This window comes from Rhinolophus hipposideros (assembly GCF_964194185.1).
Source record: "Rhinolophus hipposideros genome assembly, chromosome: 10".
Taxonomy (NCBI): Eukaryota; Metazoa; Chordata; class Mammalia; order Chiroptera; family Rhinolophidae; genus Rhinolophus; species Rhinolophus hipposideros.
This window is the reverse complement of record NC_138056.1, coordinates 6,229,362-6,252,963: the sequence shown is the minus strand read 5'-3', so window position 1 is coordinate 6,252,963 and position 23,602 is coordinate 6,229,362. Positions and strand designations below refer to the sequence as shown.

Here is a 23,602-nt window from a genome sequence, read left to right as displayed (position 1 = left end):
TAAGTAGGAGAGCTCTGGGTTGGGAATTGTGTTAGGAACAGAACGCAGCCTCTGTCCTCATGCTTTTACATGGAAGTAGGCCAGGAGTAGAGGGAGTAAAGCAATGATACTTGGTGGCCAAAAAAGAAATGTAAAAAATGAGAACGCTGCGGCAAGCATAAGCGAGAGGAAACTAGGAAAGGGTTTGCAGGAGGTGGGATTTAGGATAGGACGCCTGAGAATGGAACACAGCTGGGGGCAGGATTGGGGTGGGGAGGCAAGCGGATGGGAAAAGCAGAGAAATGGGGATGGGGACTCTGGCTGTAGACTTCCAGTCAGAGCTGTGAGGGGACAAGGAAGTGAGGCTGCAAAGCAGGTGAAGTTGGGGGTGAGGAGCCCTGGACCCCAGGTTAAGATACCTGCATTGAATTGCAAAGAAGCACAGGCAGAACTGAAGATTGCTAAGGAAGGGAATAATATTACATCTTGGCTTTAGGAACTTGAGGCTTGCCAACAGATACCAAAACTAATAATTACTCCTTGCCTAAATCAGAACCGGCCCCAGGCACGTAGTTTCTCCGTAGCTAGCTGCTACGTGAGGCCAGCGCTGTCCATGGTAACGGCTTTTGTGTAGCGTAACGCTGGCTTCCATTTTCTCAAACCCACGTCTTGAGGGGTATTAGCCCTCTTTGGTAGATGAGGAAGCTGAGGCTGCCTAGGGTCGCGGCCAGGAAGGCCTTGGGACACCGAGTCTGCTCTCCGGCCCCCACGCTGCCCCGAGGCTCGTCAGGCCCCGAGGGCAGGATCCGCAGCAACTGGCGGCGCTTAGGGGGACTCACGGGGTCCTGGCTCCGCCTGGTTCCCCCAGCGCGCTGGAAGCCCCGCCCACCGGAGGGTCCGACGAACCGCCACTTTCACGACGTCCAATGAGATTTAGCCGGGGGAGGGACAGGACGCCGCTGAGGGCCAATCTGATTCGGCCGGGGCGGGGCTGCGGCGGAGGTGGGCGGGGGAGCCGAGCGGCGGCTCCGCGGTCTTCCCAGCCCAGAGAGAACCCGGCGCGGGCTGCGTGCACCGGTACCTGCTGTGCGCGCGCCCGCCGCCCGCGCAGCCCCTCGTCCCGCTCCGCCCTGCGGGTCGTGGCGCCCGTCTTTCCCCTGCTCTCCCGTCGCCGCCCGTACCCGGGCTCGGGAATTGGGCCGGGGTAGGGCGGGAGCCGCGGGACTAGCGCCTGAGGTGGGTGCGGAGCGGGAGGCCGGGAGGCGGGGAGGCCGGGCGGACGGACTGGGCGTCGTGGTGGGGAGAGGCCGGCCAGGCTTTGGAGCTTGGGTCCCAGGCGCTCGTGCCCGCGCTGTGATACCCGTCTCAAGCCACCCTCCCCTCCGGGGACATCCCGCCCCTCTCGCTGCCCGTAGCCTCTTCACCCCTCTTGCCCTTCCTTTGTCACCTGTGCACCTGCCCTCTCGGCCCTATGCTCCCATTCGCCCTCCAGACAGGCCACCCGCCCAGCCTTACCTCCTCGGGACCCAGCACCAAATTAGACTCGTTCCTTCAGACTCATTCGTCCCTCTTTGTCGTCTGCACACTTGTCATCTCAACTCTTCATCCGCTCCATCACCCCATGCGCTAACATCTTTATCTAAATCCAGCCCAAGTCGTCATCCCCCTCCTCCTCCCCAGGATTCCTCCCCCTGTCCTGATTATCCATACAATTGTCCCACTCAGCCCCAGGCTTATGTCCTCTCCTATCCCTGCTCTTTTGTTGTCTCTGCAGCTGTCCCCTCGGGCTCTATTCATCCTCTCCCCAGTTATGCCAAACCCCAGCCCAGACTCCCCTCTGACCAGTGAGCCACCCTCCCCAGCTCTGTTCTGGCATTCCGCGGGATCAGTGCTCAGCCCGTTGCTCACCCAGCCTGGCCATTTCCTTTTCTCTTTCAGTCCAGCCTTCATTCTCCTACCCACTGTACCCTCTCCCCCTCTCCCCGTTGATCCAGTCTCCCCTGGTCTCTCCCACACACCAGCTGATTTCCCTGTGCTCATAGATTCTCTTTTCCTTACTGTGCTCCTCTCCCATGCCCTCTGGCCTCAGCCATCTGCACCCCCTCACTGCCCCCCCCCCCCCCGCCCCCGACAGGAGAAGCCATGGAGCTGAGCAGCAAGAAGAAGCTTCATGCCCTTTCCCTGGCTGAGAAGATCCAGGTGCTGGAACTCCTGGATGAGTCCAAGATGTCCCAGTCGGAGGTGGCCCGGCGCTTCCAGGTCTCCCAGCCTCAGATCTCACGCATCTGCAAGAATAAGGAGAAGCTGCTGGCGGACTGGTGCAGCGGCACGGCCAACCGGGAGCGCAAGCGCAAGCGGGAGTCCAAGTACAGTGGCATCGACGAGGCCCTGCTCTGCTGGTACCACATTGCTCGGACCAAGGCCTGGGACGTGACAGGGCCCATGCTGCTCCACAAAGCCAAGGAGCTGGCCGACATCATGGGCCAGGATTTTGTGCCCAGCATCGGCTGGCTGGTCCGCTGGAAACGCCGAAACAATGTGGGCTTTGGGGCCCGCCACGTACTCTCACCTCCGTTCCCCCCTGAGCCACCTCCCCAAGGCGTCAGGCCCCAGACCCAGCCACCTCTTTCCCTTAAAGACTTTTCCCCAGAGGACGTTTTTGGCTGTGCTGAAGTGCCCTTGCTGTATCGCGCAGTGCCCGGTAGAGTGGGTGCGTGTGATCAAGTTCAGGTGCTGCTGTGTGCCAACAGCAGGGGCATAGAGAAGCGGCGGGTGTTGGTCAGTGGACTCCATGCTGCGCCAAGGTGCTTCTTTGGGGTCAGCAGTGAGGCTCTGCCTGCCTCCTACCACCCTGACCTGGGCATCCCCTGGTCAGAGTGGCTGGCACAGTTTGACGAGGACATGGGGAGGCAGGGCCGACAGGTAGCTTTGCTGCTGGCTGCCCGAGTGGTGGAGGAGCTGGCAGGACTGCCTGGCCTCTGCCACGTGAGGCTCCTGCCTCTGTCTGCCGCTAGCACCACCCCTTCCCTGCCCAGCTCTGTGGTCCGAGCCTTTAAGGCCCATTACCGGCACCGTCTGTTGGGCAAGCTGGCGGCTGTCCAGAGTGACAGGGCTGGCACGTCGCTGGCTGAGGCTGGGGCGGGCATCACAGTGCTGGATGCCCTGCACATGGCAGCGGCGGCCTGGGCCAAGGTGCCTCCGCAGCTCATTGTCAGCAGCTTCGTTCAGGAAGGGCTGGCTCCCTGCAAAATGTCCCTGTCCCCGGACAAAGCCTCTGAGATGCCACCAGTCCCCCGTGGGCTGAGCCACGAGGAGTTTTCCCGCTTTGTGGACCTGGAGGGTGAGGAGCCCATGTCTGGAGTGTGCAAAGAGGAGATGGGTACCGAAGATGAGCAGGAGGCCAGCGAGGATGGCTTTGAGCCCCTGCCCACCAAGGCTGATGCCCTCCGGGCCCTGGGCACGCTGAGGAGGTGGTTTGAGTGCAATGGCACTTGCCCTGAGCTCTTTGGAAACTTCTATGCCTGTGAGGAAGAGGTGGAGCGGCTCTGCTGCCTGTGAAGGGCCCTGCTGCTCACAGAGCCCCTCCTCTCCCCTCCTCTCCTCTCCTGTTTCCCATGGAAACGCCCTCTGCAGGAGGCAGGCTGGGGGCTGGTCTCTTTCCCATGGAAATGGAGCTTTTGTGAAAGGTGTAGAAGGGAGACAAGTTGGGAGACCAAGTCTAGTCTCTGAGCAAAAGTTCTCCCAGCCCGGAGAAGAAGGGTGCCAAGGGGGCGGTAGGGGGGTGAAGCTAGGCTAGGTAGTTTCTGAACCTCTACGGAGGCTGGGACTTGGGAAGGTAGAATGGGGGCTTTACAGAAAGGCCGATTCCTGGAACTCTGTTAAAAAATCCTGCTTCTGGAAATAAAGTTTTTAATCAGAAAAGACGCCAAGGTGTTATTTTCAGGGGAAAAGGGTAGAAACTTAACTCAGATTTTTAACTTAATAGCTGAGGGTGGCTGCGCTGCAGCTGTCTGGAGCTGTCTGCGGATGACCAGAGAAAGCCCCTTCTTTCAGAATTCCAGCAGGAAAGACTCTCAGGGAAGGGGAGTCCTCATCCGCTACCAGACAGATCCCAAGTATTGCCCCGGACTCTGCTGCTCTGCTAAATTCACTCTCATTGCGGTGACAGGAGTGGTGGCAGGAAGGAGGGCGATAGGCTAGGGACATTCGAAGGAAACAGCAGCCAGAACTTGGAATAGTCGTTGGTTTTTTGTTTTGTGGGTTTTTTAATTCATTTGATCATTTCACAACATCTCTCCAGCAAGGCCGCCTGTGTGATGAGGTTTACAGAGATGTGTCCCTGCTGGGCAGGACCTTGCAGACAGTGACAGTGGAGTGTGATGTGCAAAGTGCTGTGGCCCTGTAGAGCCTGGGAGACTCCTGGAGAGGTGAGTTTTGAGCTGCAGCTTGAAGGACAGACGGAGGGGTGGGAAGGACAACAGTCCAGGCCAAGGGGCTGCAGGCGTGAGGCCGACTGCAAGTGAAGGAGCAGCAGTGCAGCTCACGGAGGGAGGCAGATGGTCCCACCAGAGCCACCGGGAGGCCCGGGGAGCAGGAGGGGCTGGGCCATTAGCCCTCCTAGGTTGGTGGTGGGGCACCCCCAAAGAGTTTCAGTCAGGGCAGGGACAGGTCATTTGTGGGGTTCCAGAAAACTGATGTGTGGAGGGTGGGTGGAAGATGTGGGAGTGGAATGGTTTTACCTGGGAAGGACCGTAGGCCTTGGACACAGACTGGCTGGTGAGGAGTCCGGCTCCAGGCCAAAATCCTGTGTTCAGGCTGACCACAGGCTGTCACAAGCCAGTGTAGGCAGTTTTGTGGAGGGCGGTGCAGTGAAGGACTCAGGCGACTCAGGGCAGCCCCTCTCATGCCTGCATTCCTAGCCCAGGTGCCTCTGCTGAGCCGCTCTTTCCACCACCTTGATGCAGTACCTTTCACTCTAAACTAGCCCTTCTCTCCCCTCCCCCTGTCCACTTCACAAAGAGGCAGGAGCCTTTTATTCAGGGGGCTCCTGACAGGGAGACCATTCCTGCTGTGCCTGGCATGCCATCTGACCCTCACTCCTGTCTTCCCGTTGGGGAAAGTGGAACGCGGGAGGTTGTGGCTCTTTACTGCCTCTAGCTTGCACTGTCTCAGTAAGTGAATGAAGGCTGGTTGATACTTTCAGTGTGACTTGTCCTAATTGACCATCACAATACTTGGCAGCTGGACAGTGATGGTGAGTCACTTTGAAACAGTTCTGAAGCCACCTGCTGACTTTCCTTTTCTAGCCTAAGATCCCAAATCATTTAGCCTTTCCTCACAGGTTCTATTTTTCCTACCCTGTATTCATTTAAATTGTCCTTCTTCTGAAATCATCCTAGTTCAGACATACCTTTTGAAATGTTGAAACCGAAATTACACGATGTCATGCAGGGTCTCTAGTCCCTCTCCCCGCACAAGAACGCAGGACATGATGAGGCCAAAAAGGAACACCCACGGAGCCATAGATAGGGGAGTCATACAATTTTATTTTTGCTGGGTTGGAGATACGGAAGCAGGAGTCACACGATCCACAGTCTGCTATCTGCTTCTCTGCCAACCAATCAACCAACCAGCGTACCCGCGGCAGTTATATCAGCGGCCAGTGGCTGACTGGTAACAGCTGACGGCCAACTAGTCACAGCTGATGACTATCTACTGCCTGAGCCAGCGCCTTTCCACGTGAGGCCCAGAGCCTGGAAACTGCTCTCTGGGACTCTGTCCTCACACGATCGCTAAAGGCTTGACCAAAGAAACAGAGGGCGCAGATTAGCTCTCTGTTCTCAGGTGTCAGATTCCTGTTAGGGCAGAAGAATGAAACATAGCCTTTCATTACTGACTTCTTGCCAGAGCTTTTTTTTAAACCACAAGTAATCTCTCCCTTTGTTGCATTGTTATCACATGTCACACTTTGCCTCTTTGTAAGTTGACTTCATTGGCTCATTCAAGCTAGCTGAACACCTTGCTTGTGGGACAGGCCCAAAGCTAGTGCTGAACAAGACAGAGGACTCCTCCTCTCAAAACCCTTACTTTCTAGTAAAGGGAAATAAAGATGGACAGGCAAACAAATAACTGCAGTGGTTTTTATAGCGATACGTGCCAGGATGAAAAAGAGTCATGTCACAGAGAGTGACTGAGGGTGGAGTCGTGAATGTTAAGAAGGAAATATTCATTCTTCTGAAAAGAGTGTCTTCTGCAAAAGGAACAGTACGTAACAAATATCTAAAGTTAGGCAAGCTTGACTAGTTTAAGGAACAGAAAGCCGTCCCTGTGGCTGAAAATGAGAGAGGGCCAAGTAGAGGAGGAGGGTGGAGAGGTAGGCAGGGTCCTTGGAGCCAGCAGCATTTCAATTTCATGCTAAATGAGACAGGAAGTATTATTTGGGGGGTGAGGAGATTTAGAGAAAGGAAGAACATGTTTTTATGTTTTAAAATTTTTAATTCTAGTTGCTGTGAAAAACATAGGAGGAGGTGGGGAGCAAAAGTGGAAACCAGAAACCCAAGTTAGGAAGCTACTGAGTTGATGGGACTCCCTCGTGGATAGCGTGTAAGGTATGAAGGAGTGATAAGAATCAAAGACAATGTGTGCGATTCCCAACAGATCTCATTTTTTTTTAAGATCAGGCAGCCCTATCCAATTTTACAGGCATTGCCATATGCAACGTAAGGGGTGGAGGTGGAGGGCAAAAGAAGTATGTCCATTGTTTCTGTCTACTTCTCAGCCTGTAATGAAAACCCTCTCGGTTGAGAAGAGCGCAAGGCTCCAGGGCAGCAAAGGTGAGTAGGGCACAGTTCCCCTGTTCCTTAGGTGCTCACAAACCAGAGGGAGAAATAGCGAAGTGACTAACAATGCAGGTTGCTCCTGAGGATTACACAAATTGATATTTACAAAGTGTGTTCTACTTGCCAGGAACTATTTTAAATACTATCCATATGTTAGACATCATCATCAGACTTGGGACAATGACGAACTGGATGCAGAGAGCCCAAAAGCAGAAAGATGAGTTCCCCATCTTATATCTCTGCATTGCACTCAGAGCGATTTCTTCCCGTCCACCTTCCAGTTCTCTTCAGCTAGTTCTTTGGGGTTTTTTTCCAAAGATACCAGGGGTGCCAAAAAAAATGTATACAAATGGATACTTTTGTCAATGTTGCTCATGCAGTAGTTCACTGTAATCAGGAGTGTCTGGGCGCGGATAGTAACCACTTTGACCACCTCCTGTAATTGCAAAAGTCAAATGTGACTTGTATTCATCTTTTATCATCGCTATATATTGAGTATTCCAATTTTAATAGCTTTTTCCTTTCTTAAAATGTGTATACATTTTTTGGCACCCCCTGTATACAATCCTTTTTATAGTCTCTTGTTTTTTTTTCTTTTAATTCTTTTATGTATTTAAATATTTCATGCATGGTTATTTTATATTCTATATCTGATAAATCTAATATCTGAAATCCTGGGAGGGGCACATCTGTTGCTTTTGTTTCTACTGATGCTTTAATTCATGGTGGCTTTTTTCCTTCTGGATCTGGTAATTTCTGTTGTGGGAATCTTTTCATTGGTTGTACTTAATCTCCAGAAAACTTGAGGATCCTGATTTAGGATGCTATCCTTTAGAAAAATTTGTAGTTACTCCTACCAGGCACGAGGGGGCGCTGGTACCACAATAAATTAATTTCTGGGAGGACAGTGTCCCTGACCTGAAGGGCATGGAGAACAAGCACATGGTTCCTGGTTCACAGGGGAACCGATCTTACTCTTAATTTTTTTCCACCACAGGGAGAGAGGCAGATTTCTTTGTAGGTTTGCTTTACTGGTGGGTGGAGGTTTTCTGGTCTACGCTTTTACTAAAGGTGGAACCCCTTCCAAGATTTAGACTTAATTTATGAGACGGGTTCAGCTTGGACTCAAGGTCTATCAAGTCTTCTGCTCCACGTGGTTCTTTAATGTCCAAGGTTACGGCGTTAGCGTTTGCTCCAAAGACAGCTTTAGTTCCGACACCCTGGTTTATACTCACTTCCCTGTTTTGAAGGGGTCCTTGAGAAGCTCCCTTACTATTTGCAAAGTTAGCAATGTTTCTTAAATTATCTTTGTTAGAATGGATCTGGAATCTAGTTGTTTCACAATAGGAGGGTTCTACATAAAGTCTAGAGCACCCATCCGACAGAGGAGAAGTTGGGAAGACCAGTTTTCATTCATTCATTCATTCATTCACTCACTTTTTCAAAACGATTTATTGAGCACCTCTGTGTGCCAAGTGGAGTTTTGATGATGAGCAAAAAGAGCCAAGGTCTCTGCCTCATGGAGCTCCCAGTTTAGAGGAGAAACAATTATAATCAAAGAGTCACACAAATGAAAATGTATAATTACAGACTAGAAGGGGGAAGCATGAAAGCACAAGTCAGTGGTTCTCAAACTGGCCCGCACCAGCAGCACTTGGGAAGTTACTGAAACAAAACTTCTCTGACCCTCCCCAAACTTACTGAATCAGAAACTCAGCAATCCATACTTGAACAAGCTTTTTTAGGTGAATCACTGGTGTAAGCCAAAGGAACCTGACCTAAACAGAGGGATTGGGGAAGGTTTCGCTGAGGAAATGCTACTGAAGTAAGAGCTGAAGGATGAGCCAGAGGTACATAAGGCAGTGAGAAGAACATGTGCACATGTCCTGTGATGAGAGGGAACCTGGTATGCTTAAGGAACCAAGAGAAGGTAAATGTCTGTGGGCCTTGGAGGCTGTGAGAGGCGCTCGCCCTGATTCCTCAGAGTAATGGAAGCCACTGAAGGGGACAAGAGGAGTAGGGTGACTTAATCAGAACTGCATTTGAAAAAGTTGAGTTATTTGTCCAGATTCAGGACAGGATCAGGGCTGTAGTACAGGCATAATTTGCTTTATTGCACTTCACAGATACTGCAGTTGTTACAAATTGAAGGTAAGACCCTCCACCAGCAAAAAGATTACGATTTGCTGAAGACTCAGATGATGGTTAGCATTTTTTAGCAGTATTTTTAAATTAAAGTATGTACATTGTTTTTTAGACATAATGCTATAGCATACAATGGACTGCAGTATCGTGTAAACATTTCATTCACACTGGGAAACCAAAAACTCATGTGACTGTCTTTATTGAGATACTCATTTTACTGCGGAGGTCTGGAACCGAACCTGCAATATCTCGAGATACCCAATTTCCACGAAAATAAGACCTAGCTGGACCATCAGCGCAAAAGTGGACAGAAGACCCGGTATTTTATATTATATTATATGTTATACTAATATTATATTATATTATATTATACTATATTATATTATGTTATATTATATTATATTATACCCAGTCTTATAGTAAAATAAGCCTGGGTCTTATATTAATTTTTGTTCCAAAAGACGCCTTAGAGCTGATTGTCCAGCTGGGTCTTATTTTTGGGGAAACATTATATGCCTGTAGTAGGATCGGAAAAGGAGACAGTGAATCCTGGGAAACTTGAAGCTGGGTTAACAGGGGTTGGGGATTCCTTTGAAGTGGGAGGAGGGACGAGGGAGAGCTTCCTTGAGACTGAGGGCGTATGTGTGCCACAGGGCACTGTAGCAGGAGTAGGTCGGTGACTTTGGGATGCTCTATGACCAGACACAGTTGGCCTTGCGGGCGTGGAGCTCAGGACAGTGGTCAGGTTAGAGACACACACCAATTAAGAGTGACTTATCTAGGGGCGGCAGGTTAGCTCAATTGGTCAGAGCACGGTGCTCTTAACTACAAGATTGCCAGTTTGATCCCCACATGGGCCACTGTGAGCTGCGCCCCCCACAACTAGACTGAAACAACCACTTGACTCGGAGCTGATGGGTCCTGGAAAAACACACTTAAAAAAAAAAGGAGTGACTTATCTAAATGAAACTAAACTAAAACTAAACTCACTGTTCCGTGAGTCTGGCAAAAGTGATTTAAACAAGAATCACCCCCGGATTGTGTCATTTTCCCCTTTACCTGCACATAACTGTCACTAGACACATAAGTCGGTCCCGTCATTTCTCCTACTGTGACCACTGCTGTGAAAAAATAAGTACACGTGATGTTTGACAATGCGAATCCAGTGAGACAGTAGTTAACACGTTTGCTGTTATAAGCCTTCAGACACCACCATCGTTTTCACCCTCAAAGTAGTTCACTGACTACTTCTTAGTTCTTGGGGAGTCCTTCTATCTAAATGAGTCTCAAGAATAATGATGACTTGCAAAAAAATAATAATAATGACCTCTAATATCTGTTCATTCCTTAAGGAATTTAACATGCATATTATGAGACCCTGTTGATGTAAAAACATCTAGCTTTTAAAAATATCTTCCAGCTGTTTCCTGTCTGATCTTTGTTTGTCTTTCCACCCTCCTTTTCAACATTGTAGCGTCCCCTCCCTGGGCCTATGAAGGACTGAGCTGTTTCTCACAGCTCTGCTCACACCATGCCTAGCCCGACCCTCACCCCAGCGCTGTTCTGCAGCCCAGGAAGGAGCGCTTGCCTTGGGCTAGTGGAAGGGATTGCAGAGAGCAGGTGTGAGGCCTGCCATTCTCTCTGGTTCTAAAGAGGGGATTAGAGAAAAGGAGCTCCAGCCCCCTCTAGAGATGCCCCTCCAGAGAGGGAAAACGGAAGCGCATGCCCAGGCACTGCAAAGGCAGGCGATGGGTGTAATTACTACCCCAAAAAGGATTTTTATATTTTGTTCCCTTGCTAACTGGTAATGTGATGAGAGACAGCAAACTACAGAGGACCACCCTGACCTCCTGCTCCGTTTATAAAAGCCACTTCCTCTTTCACATGCGTGATCTTGGCTCCCTCCTAGCCACCAACTACGTCACTGACACATCTGGCCCCAAATCTCTGGCATGGCCGTGGTGCTGGACAGCCACTGGGGCTCACAGGCCGACCAGTCAGAAGGGATCTGAGGAAAGTGAAGCGCAGAAAGGGCAGTGACTGGCTCAAGCAGACCCTGTTTTTCCGTACCAGGAACGTAGGCTTCCTGAACCTGGGTGCGAGTGGGGGCCCTAGCACTAGTTCAAGTCGCTTTTGTTACAGAACTCAAGGGGTTCGCTGCTTGAGGTGTTCCAGAGCTGTGGTTGTAGTTAGGCAGTTTTTTTATTTACTTGCAGCAAGTAAAGGACAGGATTCAATCCAAAACTCTGTCCTCCTGTCTGGAGGTTTAGCCATTGCTTATATACACTACTTGGTTAATTATATATTGATTTCTTCTTTGCAGTTGGCTACACTTATCTGGTTGGGTTCCTCCCAGCTCATCCTGTTTACAGCTGAGTCTGCAAACTACTGTGCTGCCTGGTAACATTCAGCAAAACAGCAGTTAGTAAGAACTGCCAGACCTGCAGGCCCGTGTCCTAGCTCACACTTCCCCTAGACGCACAACTTCCTTACTTAAAAAAACAGCCCATTTATGCTTGTAGGAGCTGCCAGAACACTGTTTTTTTTTAAATTTGAGGGTGTGTAAAAGTCACAGGAGAGCTTTGCACCACACAGATTCCTGGGCTCCAGCCTCAGAGTGAGCTCCCAGTCAGTCCTGGGTGGGGCCTGGGATTCTGCATTTCTAAGCAGCTCTGGGAGGTCCTGAGGCCACTACTCGGTGAACCGCAGTGGGACCACCCCTACCTCAATCAAAACAGTCAAAACTCGCAGACCCTCACCTAATGTGTGAGTTAGGGTGAGGGTCACACTTGGAACAGACATCAGAATGCAGCTGCCCAGGGCAGTTAGGTGGGCTGTGCTCCCCAAATCGCCCAGGTTCCCAGCCAGTGGCGTACCTGCATCCTCAGCAGTCTTTCCAAGGTTACCATTTCAGCCAACACAGTGAGGAATTTCCTTGTAAGCAAACCACGGGCCGGCCGTTTGCTCACATCACACACTTTGCTTGCAAGAACCCAAGCACGATTTGGGGTGCCACCCCCATGAGCCAGTGAAGGACAGCTCTTATGAGCACACGCAGGGGCTGATGCCAGGTCTATCCCGGTGAATTTGAACTTAGGTGACTCCTGGGAGACTGTCACAGTCCCCAGGGAGAGCAGGGTAGCAGAGTAAGCGGGCTCTGGAGTTGGGGGCTTAGATGCGTCCAGGCCGTGTGACGTCGGATGAGCTACATACTGTCTGTGGGCCGAGTCCACCTCCTCTGCCAACAGTGATAAGAACGCTGGGATTGATTGTTTTATATGGAGCACCGGTAAATGGCAGGGATTCCACGTAGTCAGGTCACCAGGAGGCGGGCCCAGGTTGATCTCAGACTAGATCAGGACATTAGGGGGTACAAACTCTGCTCAGCTTTATTTCCAGTTTTCAATTCTTACTTTGTATTTGAGACAAGTAAAGAAAACAAGTGCCATCATCAATGGGAACAGGCCAGGAAGCCACCCGAGGGGCAAGGAAGCAGGTGGGGTGGCTGGAGTCGGGGAGGGAAGCAGAAGTGCATGGGCACTTCCCTCCACAGGCATTGACTGGGCTGCTTCCAGCACCAGGCTCCCAGCTGGGAAGTGGTCAGAAGTATGACCATTGACCTCAAGGAGCCCCCACTCTAACAGGGCAGGTGAGAAGTCAAACAACCACCATGACAAAGCACAGGTGAGGGCTATGATCAGGACAGGTGGGGGATCTGCAGGCCCCAAAGTCAGTCAGGGGCAGGGTGGAGGTGAGTGGAGGAAAGAGCCCAGGAGACAGTGCTCAGCCTGGGTCTGGGAGTGGGGCCAGTCAGAGGGATGATGGAATCACTCGTGGCACTGCCCACTGTGGACCCGGAGGTCTAGGGCCAGAGGTGAAGAGAGGGCACAGCTTGTTCAGGGCTGGGCTGCCCCCAGCTGCCCCTCCAGGAGGGCGTGGAGTTTGGCCTTTTTCCTGAAGGTGATGGGAAGGTAGAGGATTCTGGACTGGCCGGAATGTCACCAGTACCACCGGTTAGTTGTTTTACAAAGGAATCAAGGCAAGTGCTGCTGGGAGGCTGAGGCCAGCCTTGGCTTCTGGGCAGAGCCCAGGACCAGTGGGGGTGGGGGACTGCTCCCCAGGCTCATCTGTGTCTGTGAGGCTGGAAGGTGCCTTCACAAGGAAGGGTTGAGCCTCTTGCATTGAATCTCAACCTGGTGCTTTCAACTTGGCCTCTAATCTGGGCAAGGAGGCGGCCGTCTCACGGGGGAGCTGCAGGCAGTGCCTGGTCACCTCATCCCCATGCGTGGAGGAGGTACTCATAGCTGAGGAAGGTGACAGCGTTCACAGGAAAGGCGCGGGCACTGTTGATGGTCAGCCCCCGGAAGAAGACCCCCAGCCCTTCCTGCCGGGCGCTGCTCACCATGCAGTCCAGCATCCCCCGGTACTCCCTCTGCTTCAGCCCGGCCATCTGCATTCTGGACTTGATCACATCCAGCGGGGTGGCTGCGGCCCAGGAGGCGATGCCTGCAAACCCCCCCGCCACCAGCACTGTGGCTGAGCCTGGGGCAGAGGGTGCCCAGGGGAGGGTCAGATGGAGGAACAAAGCATCCTTCCCTCACTCTTCTCTTCCCCATCCTCCGTAAGGAACCAGCTCCCCCACCCCACCCCTCCCTGTGCCCCATCCTCTCCCACCACTTCACTTACTGGGGTTCTGGCCACCCGGCGTGGATTGGCGACAAAGCCACTCATAGGTGACGAAGTAGATTCCCAATGTGGGGGTGTCCCTCAGCGTCAGAGCCCAGGCTCCCCGGAACAGCCCCCGGGGCCCCTCCTCCTGGAAGATGGAGGCTGCACAGTGCACGGGCCCCCTGTACCGGGGTGGGGGGCTGCCCGGCTGTGACCGCGGCTCTGTCTGGTTTTGCAACCGAACTTTGATGAGGTCGAAAGGAGCCAAGCAGTAGGCCTGTAGGGAAGGACGTGTGAAGGCCCTGGACGGGGCTTCGGATGGGAACAGTGGGCTTATCTTAATGAGGAAGGCAGTGGGCAGAGAGGGAAGCATTTTCTGTAGGACCCCGCTGCTCCTGCTGCCAGCTCAGCCTCTCATGCTCGAAGCTGGGGATGGGCCTGGACCACCTCCTTAGCACCAGGCCCCTGATAGCAAGCGACACAGCCCCTCTCCTGGGGCAACAGTACCCAACTTGCCTGGTACATGCATGGAGCTCGGGGACAAGCCTGGGTTGTTTTTCCGGGAGTGGGGGTAGGTTTCTAGCCTCTTCTAATCCAGGAATGTACATGTGTCTGTAGGGACTGGGTCTGAAGAAATGGTTCAGTCTGTGCCCATGAAACAGCAAAGGACTGACCCCTCACGAGGGTTAAGGACGTCACCTCATTAGTGTTGGGGACTCAGCCTCATAGACTATCCCTCCTCACCTCCTGTAGGACACCTCTTAGAGACTCCTGAGGGGTGATGAGCATGGGACCAGCCTTTCCTGCCTCTCACAAACCCCCAACTATTAGCCTCCCAACAGAAGGTGGGTGATGGGGGGGTCTGCGGGTCCTAGAACTCTTCTCACCTGGCAAAGGCAGACAGGATACAGATTTGGGACAGTATTGGGACCCAGGGTGGGAGCTGGGAGGACGTGGGGGGAGGTTGGGGGGAGGAGCTAATGTATGGGTCCGAGATCAACTAGGTCAAGATCAGCTGTTCAGGTGAGAACTGAGGTTATAGCCGAGGTTAGCATAGCATTTGGGGGCTTGTGTAATATGTGTGTGTATTTGTTTTGTGGAAGATTCACTAGCTCAGTCCCTCAGACCTGGGAATGGCTAATGGCAGAAGAGGCTGGCGGTTGGCTCTGGCTGCGATCTTCAGAGGGTGGCAGGCCAAGTGGACTGGGGACCCTCCCTGTGAAATGGGACCTTGATGTCACCCTCTGGAGCCCACTGGCAGTGGCGAGCTGAGGGCTTCTCCAGGGAGTGTGTTCCTGAGTCCCAGTCGGGAGCCTGGGAGCTGAGGACATGGCTGGGCCTAACGTAGGGTGGCAGACGGCCTGCTTAGGGCCCCTGCCCTCCCCATCCTGTGCCCACGGGGCAGTGGGGACATCAGGCACATCCACCTTAACCAGCCAAAAGCGACTTCTGTGCACAGCACACATAAGTCCCTGCCCTGTTCTAACCGGGGTCACTGCCCACCTCTTCCCACCTCTACACTAAAACACATTTTCTGCCCCAAGAACCTGTTAAACTGAAGTCCTGGGCTTGACAGCAAACCAGTCCTATTGGTCCCTGGACCCAGTCGCCACCGTGACCCAACAGGCCCCACTTCTGTTATCTGTTCTCTCCAAAGAGCTGGAGGGGAGGCTGACTTAGGAGCTGGGCCCGGCTGGGCCTAAGCCAGGCTGCTTGGCCTGGGGCCTCAGTTCCCTTCTTTGCTTCTGCCAGGTCTCTGGGCTTCGGAAACAGGCAGGCATGCACTCAGCGCAAGAAATGGCAGAAGAAAAGCCAGGGCCTTTGGGGTCCATGAATCATTAATTCACTTGGGTGAGCCCGCTGACTGTCCTTGGTCCTTGCTCTCTGCCCCGTGAAGTCTGTCAGGAGCGTCAGGGCAGGCGTGACCTAAGGAGCCTCGCTGGGGTGTGGGGTGGAGCTAGGCACACAGTCCTCAGTCTCTATGCTCAGGCCCCCCTGGTGCCTGGAGGCCCCTCTTCCTCCACGCCACCCTTCAAAAGCCCAGGTACTTAAGTGCTGAGAACAAACACCACACCAATGATGGGGCTACTTAATGATTAATACTCTGGGGCTCTCCCAGCAAGATCTGTGGGCTCTAATGAGGCTTAGACTGCGGCCACCCAGGTGCTACCGGCCAAGGGCCCGAGCAGAACGGGCTGGGGGAGTGCCAGGACCGTGTCCTTCACCACTGGGCCCGGAGCTCTGTGGGGGCTGTCAGTTCTCCAGGGTGAAAGGTCACCTTGGAGACAGGTCTTCCCACAGCAGTGAGGCTAACAGTCTCCTCCTGAGGTGGGCAAGCCTTTAGCCTCAGAGGGGGGCCCTCTCAGCACCATCTCCTGCACCCCACCCTGACCCCGAGCTCTGCCTTGTGTCCTTCTGATCCCCATGCCCCTCCCCTCAGGCCTGCCGTCTGGAAGGCCACAGCTAAGCCAGGCAGGTCAGTGGGAGCAGCAGGAGCTGCCCGTTTCCCCACCGTCCCCCCACATTGCCTGGTCTGCCGCTGCGAGTCACCAGACAGGGCTAGGAGGGGAAGGAACAAACTGCGGTCACTGAGTGCGTGTGCGCGCGCCCCCACGATGCCCTGACCTGCAGGAACCCCCCGATGCAGCCGGCTATGAAGACGTGCGTGTAGCTGGGTGGCTGCGCCCGCCGCTCCCGGTGGGAGGTGGCCGTGAGCACCAGCAGGGAGGAGCTGTAGACCCCGAAGAGGACGGAGTTGACCACGGCTATGCTCGCGATGGGGAAGCTCATCCCCTTGAAGAAGCCCAGGAGCTGCAGGGAAAAGGTGCTAGAGTGGGCGGGGGCATGGGGGCCTCCCCTTTGCCCTTTCCAGCCCCGGCCAGGCCTCCTCTGGCTGGAAAACCACCCTGAGTCTGGTGCAGGGAGGGGGAGGTGGCCAAGGCTGGGCCACTAGGCTACCACCCAGCCCCCAGTGGCCCCCGACTGGGGTCGTCTCTCTTCCCAACACAGAGCTCGGCCTGGAGAGAAGGAAGCTCGTGCTCACTGCCAGCTGCCTCCTGCCCCAAAGCTCCAAAGAAGCAGGCCACCCACCGACTCATGGCGGTAAGTCTTGACCATACAATCCACGATGCCCCGGTAGGTGTTCTGGGTCTGTAGGCGCACCTGCATGGGGAGGACAGAGCAGGTGGGCCAGCTGGGCATGGCTCCAGCCCAGCTCATCCCTCTGCCCCTCGAGCAGGACGCCAGCAGGGTAGGAAAGGCAGGAGAAAGCCTGTCAGCCAGGCCCTGCTCTCAGGGCATCCTAATGTTTGGTTCAGGTGACGTCTTTCATTCCTTGGGTGCCGCCTCTAGGCTCACCTTTACAGTGTCAAAGGGGTGTCCCAGGACCAAGCCCAGCGCTCCTGTGGTGACAAGAAGACGCTATGAGTGAGGCCCCTCATGCCAGGCTGAGGAAGCGAGTCTGTGCTGAGAGGAAAGAGGGCTTCAGGCAGGAGGAGAGAGGCGGGCCTTCCTGCCAGACTCCAGAGAAACTCCAGCTGGCCCCTGGGAACCCTCCACACCAGGCACTGGGCTAGGAAGGTGTGGGGACAAGGGGACAGCAGCAGGGAGCTCCAGCCTCACCTGGAGGACACACACGCAGAAGGGAAGAACCAACCACACACATACGGGCCTCTGGAAGCGCACACCCAAGCATCTTGCTGGCTTGTCTAACCCTGGGGCTGGATGGAGTCTCCACGGCTCCCTCTCCTGCCAGCTTCACTCCTTCGTTTCTTCAACTGGCAACCACTGTCCAGTGGGGGGCGGAGGGCTTGATCCAGACCAGGCCCTGCCCTTCCAGCGCTCTGCCCCCCTCAGTGGCAGAGCAGAGCTGGGGGCCCTGGGGGAGTCTTGCTGGCACCAAGGGAGGAGGGTCCATCCCCGGCCATCTCCCCACTTACTGGTCTGACCCTCTGTAGCTGGTCCTGGAGCTTTGGGAGCGGTTGAAGCCCCAGGAAGCAGGTTCAGAACGTCCCTCTCTTTCTCCCTAGAGACATGCCACCCAGAAGCTGGGCTGGGTCCGCAGGCCAGAAGGCCTCATGGCCCTGGGCATGCAGCCCATTGCCAGGTAGAGCAGAGGCCCAAAGGAGAACGCAGGACAGGAGCAGGTGAGTAAGGTTAAAGGGAACTTCCTTTCTGAGCCCCCCAAGACAGGCTTGGAGCGTGGGGTTCAAGGTGTAGGTGCTGCTGGTGTGTCAAGGAGAGCCATCACCTTGACTCCCCCTCTGCACAGGTGTCAGGCAGTGTGGCCTTGGGACACAGCAGCGCTACCCCCACCCCCCACCCCCTCTGTGACTTTCTCTCCTCTCCCCTCAGGCAACTCCCAGGAGGCTCTGGGACAGCTGGCTCTGGGCTCTCCAGGGGAACCAGGACTTTGGCCTCAGATCTTCCTATGTCACCCACCTTCCCCAGGAAGTGATCCACCATTGGGGGTGATGTGACAGAAGGAAGAAAAATGTCTCACCAGAGATCCAGCCAGCCACAAACTCCTCCACGGGCATTGTCCCTCCGGGTGGGAACTGCTGGCTCCAGAGAAGCTGGTGAAAGTGTAATTCTACCCTCTCCCTCCCCGTACCCAGACTGATAACCTCCCACTAATGTTTAACCCTGGGTGTAGGGTGAGCAGTGGCCTGGTGCCCAGACCTCACCAGGAGAGGGGAGCGAGCCAGATGGGGTGGCCCTGACGCACTGGAGGAGGTAGCCTTGTGAAATGTCCTGGGGCAGAGATGATGGCCCAAGGTGGCCTCTCCCTCTGCCGACCAACAATGGCCTTGCAGCCTGATCAGGCTTGGCAGCAACGCCCAGGCCCCTGGTGGGGCCCCTGCAGGCTGCCTCAGTCAGCATGGGGTTAATGAGCCTGCTGGGGGGCAAGGCCCTGCTTGCCCAGGCTGGCCCACTCCCATTTGTCCCCGAGGCACCACACACCAGGCTGCCCACCCATCCCCCACAGGCAGCAAGGCTGGTGAGATGGAGCATGGCCACCAGGGGGCAGGCCCAGCCTGCGGTGGGTGCCGGGGCATTGGGGAATCAGGGAGGCCCACAAGGTGGGAAGGACCCCCCCACCCCAGAGGAGTCAGCAGGGACCGGCGCTGAGCCTTCTCCCACGGTTGTTTAGGACTCCCCCATGTGAGACATAAACAGCCTCCCTTGGTCTCTGTGGGGACAGAGCCAGGAGTGCAGTTTCCAGGCTCTCAGCCTCACGTGGAAAGGTGCTGGCTCAGGTAGTAAATGGCCATCCACTGTGATTGGCTGGCCATCAGCTGTGGCTCATTGGCCGTCAGCTGTAACCAGTGAGCCATTGGCCACTAATATAACTGCCATGGCTACGCTAGCAGAAAACGGGGCCTAGCAAGAAGATGGGGGCTGAGCGGATTGCAGTTAGCACGGCGGATTGCAGGTAGCAAGTGCGGTTGGTCGGTTGGCAGAAAAGTGAATGGCGGGTTGCGCATCGTGTGGCTCCTGCTTCCTGTGTCTCCAGCCCAGCCGCCAGTGAGACTACAATGGTATGACTCCCCTACCTATGGCTCCGTGGGTGTTCCTGTTTGGCCTCTCCATGTCCTGTGTTCTTATGTGCGGAGTGGGACTAGAGACCCCAGAAGAAACCCCGCATGCCACCCCGCGTGACAGTCTCCTTTTCTCCAAGCCTCTTTCCCAGGGGAAGGATGGGGATTTTGAGTGTATGAAAGACGTTGTACCTCTCTGCTTGGGGGTGACCAGGCTACGGCTGCCCATCTCCCTTTGAATAGAGACAGCCCAAACTGACAAGACAGCGAGCAAACTGACTCTCTCTCCCTGGAGGATGAGAAGGAGGGGGACGTAGAGGAGTGGGCTCTTCTTTTGAGGGCACAGAGACTCGGTGCTTAGGAACCACTGCCCACAGAAATCTGTGGAGGCCCCAATCGCGGGTGCCATCCCTTAGTGTCGTCCCGACCCCTCCCTTTCCCTCACACCTCACCACTATTCCATGAGGAAATTGCATTACTATTACCTTCAAAACATCTGAAGCCATCCCCCCCTTACCTCCTCCACTGCTACTGCCTTGGCCCAAAAGCACCATCATCACCTCCACCTGGGTTCCTACCTCTGACTGGCCACCCGGCCTCCACCCTTGCCCCCTTCCCATCTGTTCTCCACATAGCAGCCGGAGGGATGCAGTTAACATCTAAGTCAGACCATTCTCTTCTGCTTCACATCCTGCAAAGGCGTCATCCTGCTCAGAGTCTGAGCAAAAGTCCTTCCAGGCTCAAGGAGCTCTCGCAGTGCTGCCCCATACTCCTCTGACCATCCCCTCGCTCGCTCTGCTCCAGCCACCTGGCCTCCTTCTTCTCTTCTTCAAAGGGGCTCCTGCCTCCAGGCCTCGCACTGGCTGTTCCCTCTTCCTGTTGGCCTCCTCCAGCTTGGGCTCAAAGGTCACCCATGCAGTGAGCCCACCCTGATCGTCTCAATGCATGCTGCCATCTGCCCTACCAGCCCAGCAATCCCGGTGCCCCTGCCTGGCTCTCTTTTTTTACCTCCATCGTACTCATTACCTTCTGATGCATTGTAATTAACCTGTCTGTCTGGGCAGGGATCTCCGGCTGTTTTATTCACTAATGTTATCTCGAAAGCTTACAACAGTACATGGCACAGAATAGACACTCAATAAATACTCACTGAAAGAACGAACAAGTGGACAAGTCGGGGAGCAGCATCAGTGGACAGCCCTGCAGCCAGCCCTGGGTTTCCAGTTCTGTCTCCCATCTCCATAGGGTCCCAAAGAATGTCAAGTCCCAACAATACCCCCAACCTGCCCCTCTTGATCTCATTGGAGCTCTTTACTATCAGATGCCCAAGGACCAGTCTTGCTCACCCTTTTCTTCCTCTTCTGCCAAAGAGAAACCATTCACCCCACTACTTTCCAGGAAGTAAGGTTTCATCTCTGACCTCCACACCTGGAGCTTACCGGGGTCTCTTTGACCCCAAAACCTTCCCCACACACTGGCACTGCTCTCTCTTGGAGGGCTGGGCTGCAATCCTTCTTTTGTTCATTCTCTCCTGAGTGGGGTTTCCAGGCAGGAATTACCATCCGTTCTCAGGAATTTTTTTCGCTTTCCCGTTCCCAAATCCCGGGAAAAGTTGGTCGGGAAATCGGAAAAATCGGCTCCTTGAACCCAGTAATACTCACAATGGGAAACATACTACTCACAATGTATCTCTTAGACATTTTTCCTATTTATTGCTAGGGTTTCCAGCCGGGAATTCCTGCCTGTTCTCGGGAATTTTTTTCGCTTTTCCATTCCTGAATCCCAAGAAAAGTTGGTCGGAAATCGGGAAAATCGGCTCCGTGAACCCAGGTGGTTGGTAGTATCAGCTGTCACTTTGTGGAAACGATTTATCGTGGAGAATAGAAAACAGTTTATATCTCAGGATTCAGGAACAGGAAAGCGAAAAAAATTCCTGAAAAGGGGTGGGAATTCCCGCCCGGAAACGCTATTCCTGAGTGCCAATTGGCAGTCCCTCTTGTGGGCCTCAACATCCTTTACTGCTTGCAAAAGTACGGCCCAGCCCAGCTGATCACTGAGCCTAAGGCCTCTGGGTTCTGTGGGCTGCCCCGCCCCCCTCCCTTCCGACTGGGCCCCACTCTACTCTAATCCCACCTCACTACCCCAAGTCCAGGGGAGACCCAGTATCACTCCCCAGAGCCTTGCAGAAGGACAGCTCCACCCCTGGAGAGCTCTTGTCCAGTCCTACAAATTCTACTAGGTTAACCCTCTGCCTGCCAGAGCAGAGCTCTGAGCTCAGTCACTCCCTAGCTCACAACCTCCAAAACAAACATCCTGGGCAGCCTGGTGGCTCAGGCAGTTAGAGCTCCGTGCTCCTGACACCGAAGGCTGCCAGTTCGATTCCCCCATGGGCCAGTGCCAGATGGGTCGGTTGGAGCACGGGCTCTCAACCGTAAGGTTCCCGGTTCAACTCCTCCACTCCCGCAAGGGATGGTGGGCTGTGCCCCCCCTGTAACTAACAACAGCAACTGGACCTGGAGCTGCACTGTGCCCTCCACAACTAAGGTTGAAAGGACAACAACTTGACTTGGAAAAAGTCCTGGAAGTACACACAGTTCCCCAATAAAGTCCAATAAAATCTTGAAAGAAAAAAAGTCCTCACTGCCTGCCAGACCCACCACACAGTCCTCATCCTGGCTGCTCACCGCACCTTCCCAACTGCACCTGCTGTGCTCTGATTGCCCAGGGCTTCCCTGGTGTCCTACATGCTCCGCTTCCTGGAATGCCTTCAGGAATCTCTTCCAGTGCGCCTCCTCCTGGATCTGGGTTTCAGCCTCCGCCTCCTCCTGGATCTGGGTTTCAGCCTCCGTACCATCGCCACACATACTGCCAGACGTCAGCTTTGTTATTGAACTTTTCTGTTCCTGTTTTCTTGTCATGAAATGGAGATAGGATACTCACCTTAGTGTTATAAGGATTAAAGCCCTTAGAAAAGGGTCTGGCATGTTTCACATGCTCCACAAATGGCAGCTATTATTCTTATTTCCACTCCCAGGGTCCATGAGGATGACCTTGGACTAGCACACAGTAGGTGCTCAGGAATCGAGGACGTTTCTCTTCTTGCCTGTGGCTTTTTATCGCTCTTAAGGCAATTCTGTCATCTTACGTAGTTTTAAACATGCATTACTCCTGGGCTTCTCTCTCCTTTCTCTCTCCATTCCCCAATTAAACTGTCTCACCCAGGTCTCCATTTCCCGCCCTAGCCCAGGCCCCCCGTCCAGTAAGCACTCAACAACACTGAACTTTGTTTCCACTGTGCTCCAGTGGGTTTAGGGAGGCCACTGAGCCATTGTGTCCTGGTCTGAGGGTCCCAGAGCTGAGAACGAGGAGGGAGATGCCTGCTCCCATTGCACACTTCTCTCTGGCTCACCTCTGAGCTTCCTTGAGTTCTCAGGTCATGCTGGTAAGGAAGACATGTTGTAATGGGCTCAATGGGGGGGGGTGCAGTATGGGTCCTGGAGGGCAGGCTAAGCTGTTTCAAATACTGAAGACACTTGGACTGGATCAGGAGCTGGAGCTGCCCTTCCAACATTGGGGGTCAGGGCAGGGTGAGCCCACTTCCCTGTTCCTGCTGCTCTCCAAGTTCATTGTTGTCACTTGGAGCAAACTCTGGTTCCTCTAGTTCAGGAAGGCGTCCCATGGGCCTGTTTTTCTCCGACATTCACACCTCAGGCAAACACATGCTGTTGTTGCCAGGATTATGTTGGTGACGTGACCCTGGGGATAGATAGGTGGTTTCACACCTGCCTCTTCTCTGCCCCACCCAATGCCTCTTCCCAGCCTGGGAATGACTCAAGGTATCTAAGGCTGTGTGTCTAAGACACAAGGGCTCATGTGACTGCTCCCTGGAAAAACAAGTGCGTCCAGCCTGGATTTCTGGCATACAATGACGGTCCATGGAAGTCATGGAGTCCAACCTCCTAATTTTACAGATAAGGAAACAGGACGGGAGGGAAAGGGGCTTGTCCAGGATGAGTCAGGACAGGGTACCCAGCGTCCTGACCACAAAGAATGGCCCATCACCCCTCATGGCCCAGGGGCGCTGCAGTACAGACAGGTGACTGCGGCACCTTTACCCAACGCCCCGAGCAGCGAGCAGCGTAGATCCCAGGAAGCGGCTCCATTTTACAGGTGAGGGGACCGGCCCAAAGTCTCATGTGAGTGCCAGAGCTGGCGCCCGGATGCCTGATTGCCTTGAATCTTCCACAAATTGTTACAGGCCATCGGTGTGGGGGCCCCTCGCCCTTGGTCACTCGGGTTGGTGACCAGTCTGGGTCACACTGCGGCCATCCCAAAACGTGACCAGACAAGAGAGGAATGTGGCCTGAGTGTCCCGGGCATGCGCGGGTCGGTGGACGGGGGCGTGAGCCCACGGACTCAGCAGGGCGCGTG

The 23,602-nt window shown here is 54.2% G+C and overlaps 2 protein-coding genes and 1 long non-coding RNA gene across 6 annotated transcripts; 2 read left to right on the top strand and 1 right to left on the bottom strand.

The window, feature by feature from the left end:
- Positions 1 to 2,121: 2,121 nt before the first annotated feature.
- Positions 2,122 to 3,625, top strand: TIGD3 (tigger transposable element derived 3; the record flags this gene model as incomplete). The annotated part of the gene is made up of 1 exon (XM_081063386.1): positions 2,122 to 3,625. The coding sequence occupies one exon, from the start codon at positions 2,122 to 2,124 to the stop codon at positions 3,535 to 3,537; it is 1,416 nt and encodes a 471-aa protein (XP_080919512.1). The 3' UTR covers positions 3,538 to 3,625.
- Positions 3,626 to 12,328: 8,703 nt separating this feature from the next.
- SLC25A45 (solute carrier family 25 member 45) lies at positions 12,329 to 18,239 on the bottom strand. Of its 4 annotated transcripts, none has more exons than XM_081061592.1 (6): positions 18,133 to 18,239; positions 16,989 to 17,032; positions 16,722 to 16,793; positions 16,257 to 16,442; positions 13,650 to 13,779; positions 12,329 to 13,505 (listed from the first exon to the last, which is right to left on the bottom strand). In XM_081061592.1, the coding sequence occupies exons 1-6, from the start codon at positions 18,167 to 18,169 to the stop codon at positions 13,237 to 13,239; spliced, it is 738 nt and encodes a 245-aa protein (XP_080917718.1). In that variant the 5' UTR covers positions 18,170 to 18,239; the 3' UTR covers positions 12,329 to 13,236. The 4 variants fall into 4 exon arrangements, with proteins under 4 accessions (XP_080917718.1, XP_080917719.1, XP_080917716.1 ...); XM_081061593.1 differs by having other exon boundaries at positions 13,650 to 13,908; positions 18,133 to 18,184; XM_081061590.1 differs by lacking the exon at positions 18,133 to 18,239 and adding an exon at positions 17,253 to 17,961 and having other exon boundaries at positions 13,650 to 13,908.
- Positions 15,926 to 21,793, top strand: LOC308502968. The gene is made up of 4 exons (XR_013994117.1): positions 15,926 to 16,455; positions 16,641 to 16,733; positions 17,660 to 17,776; positions 17,985 to 21,793. It is a non-coding gene; the product is annotated as an uncharacterized lncRNA (long non-coding RNA).
- The last annotated feature ends 1,809 nt before the right edge of the window (positions 21,794 to 23,602 follow it).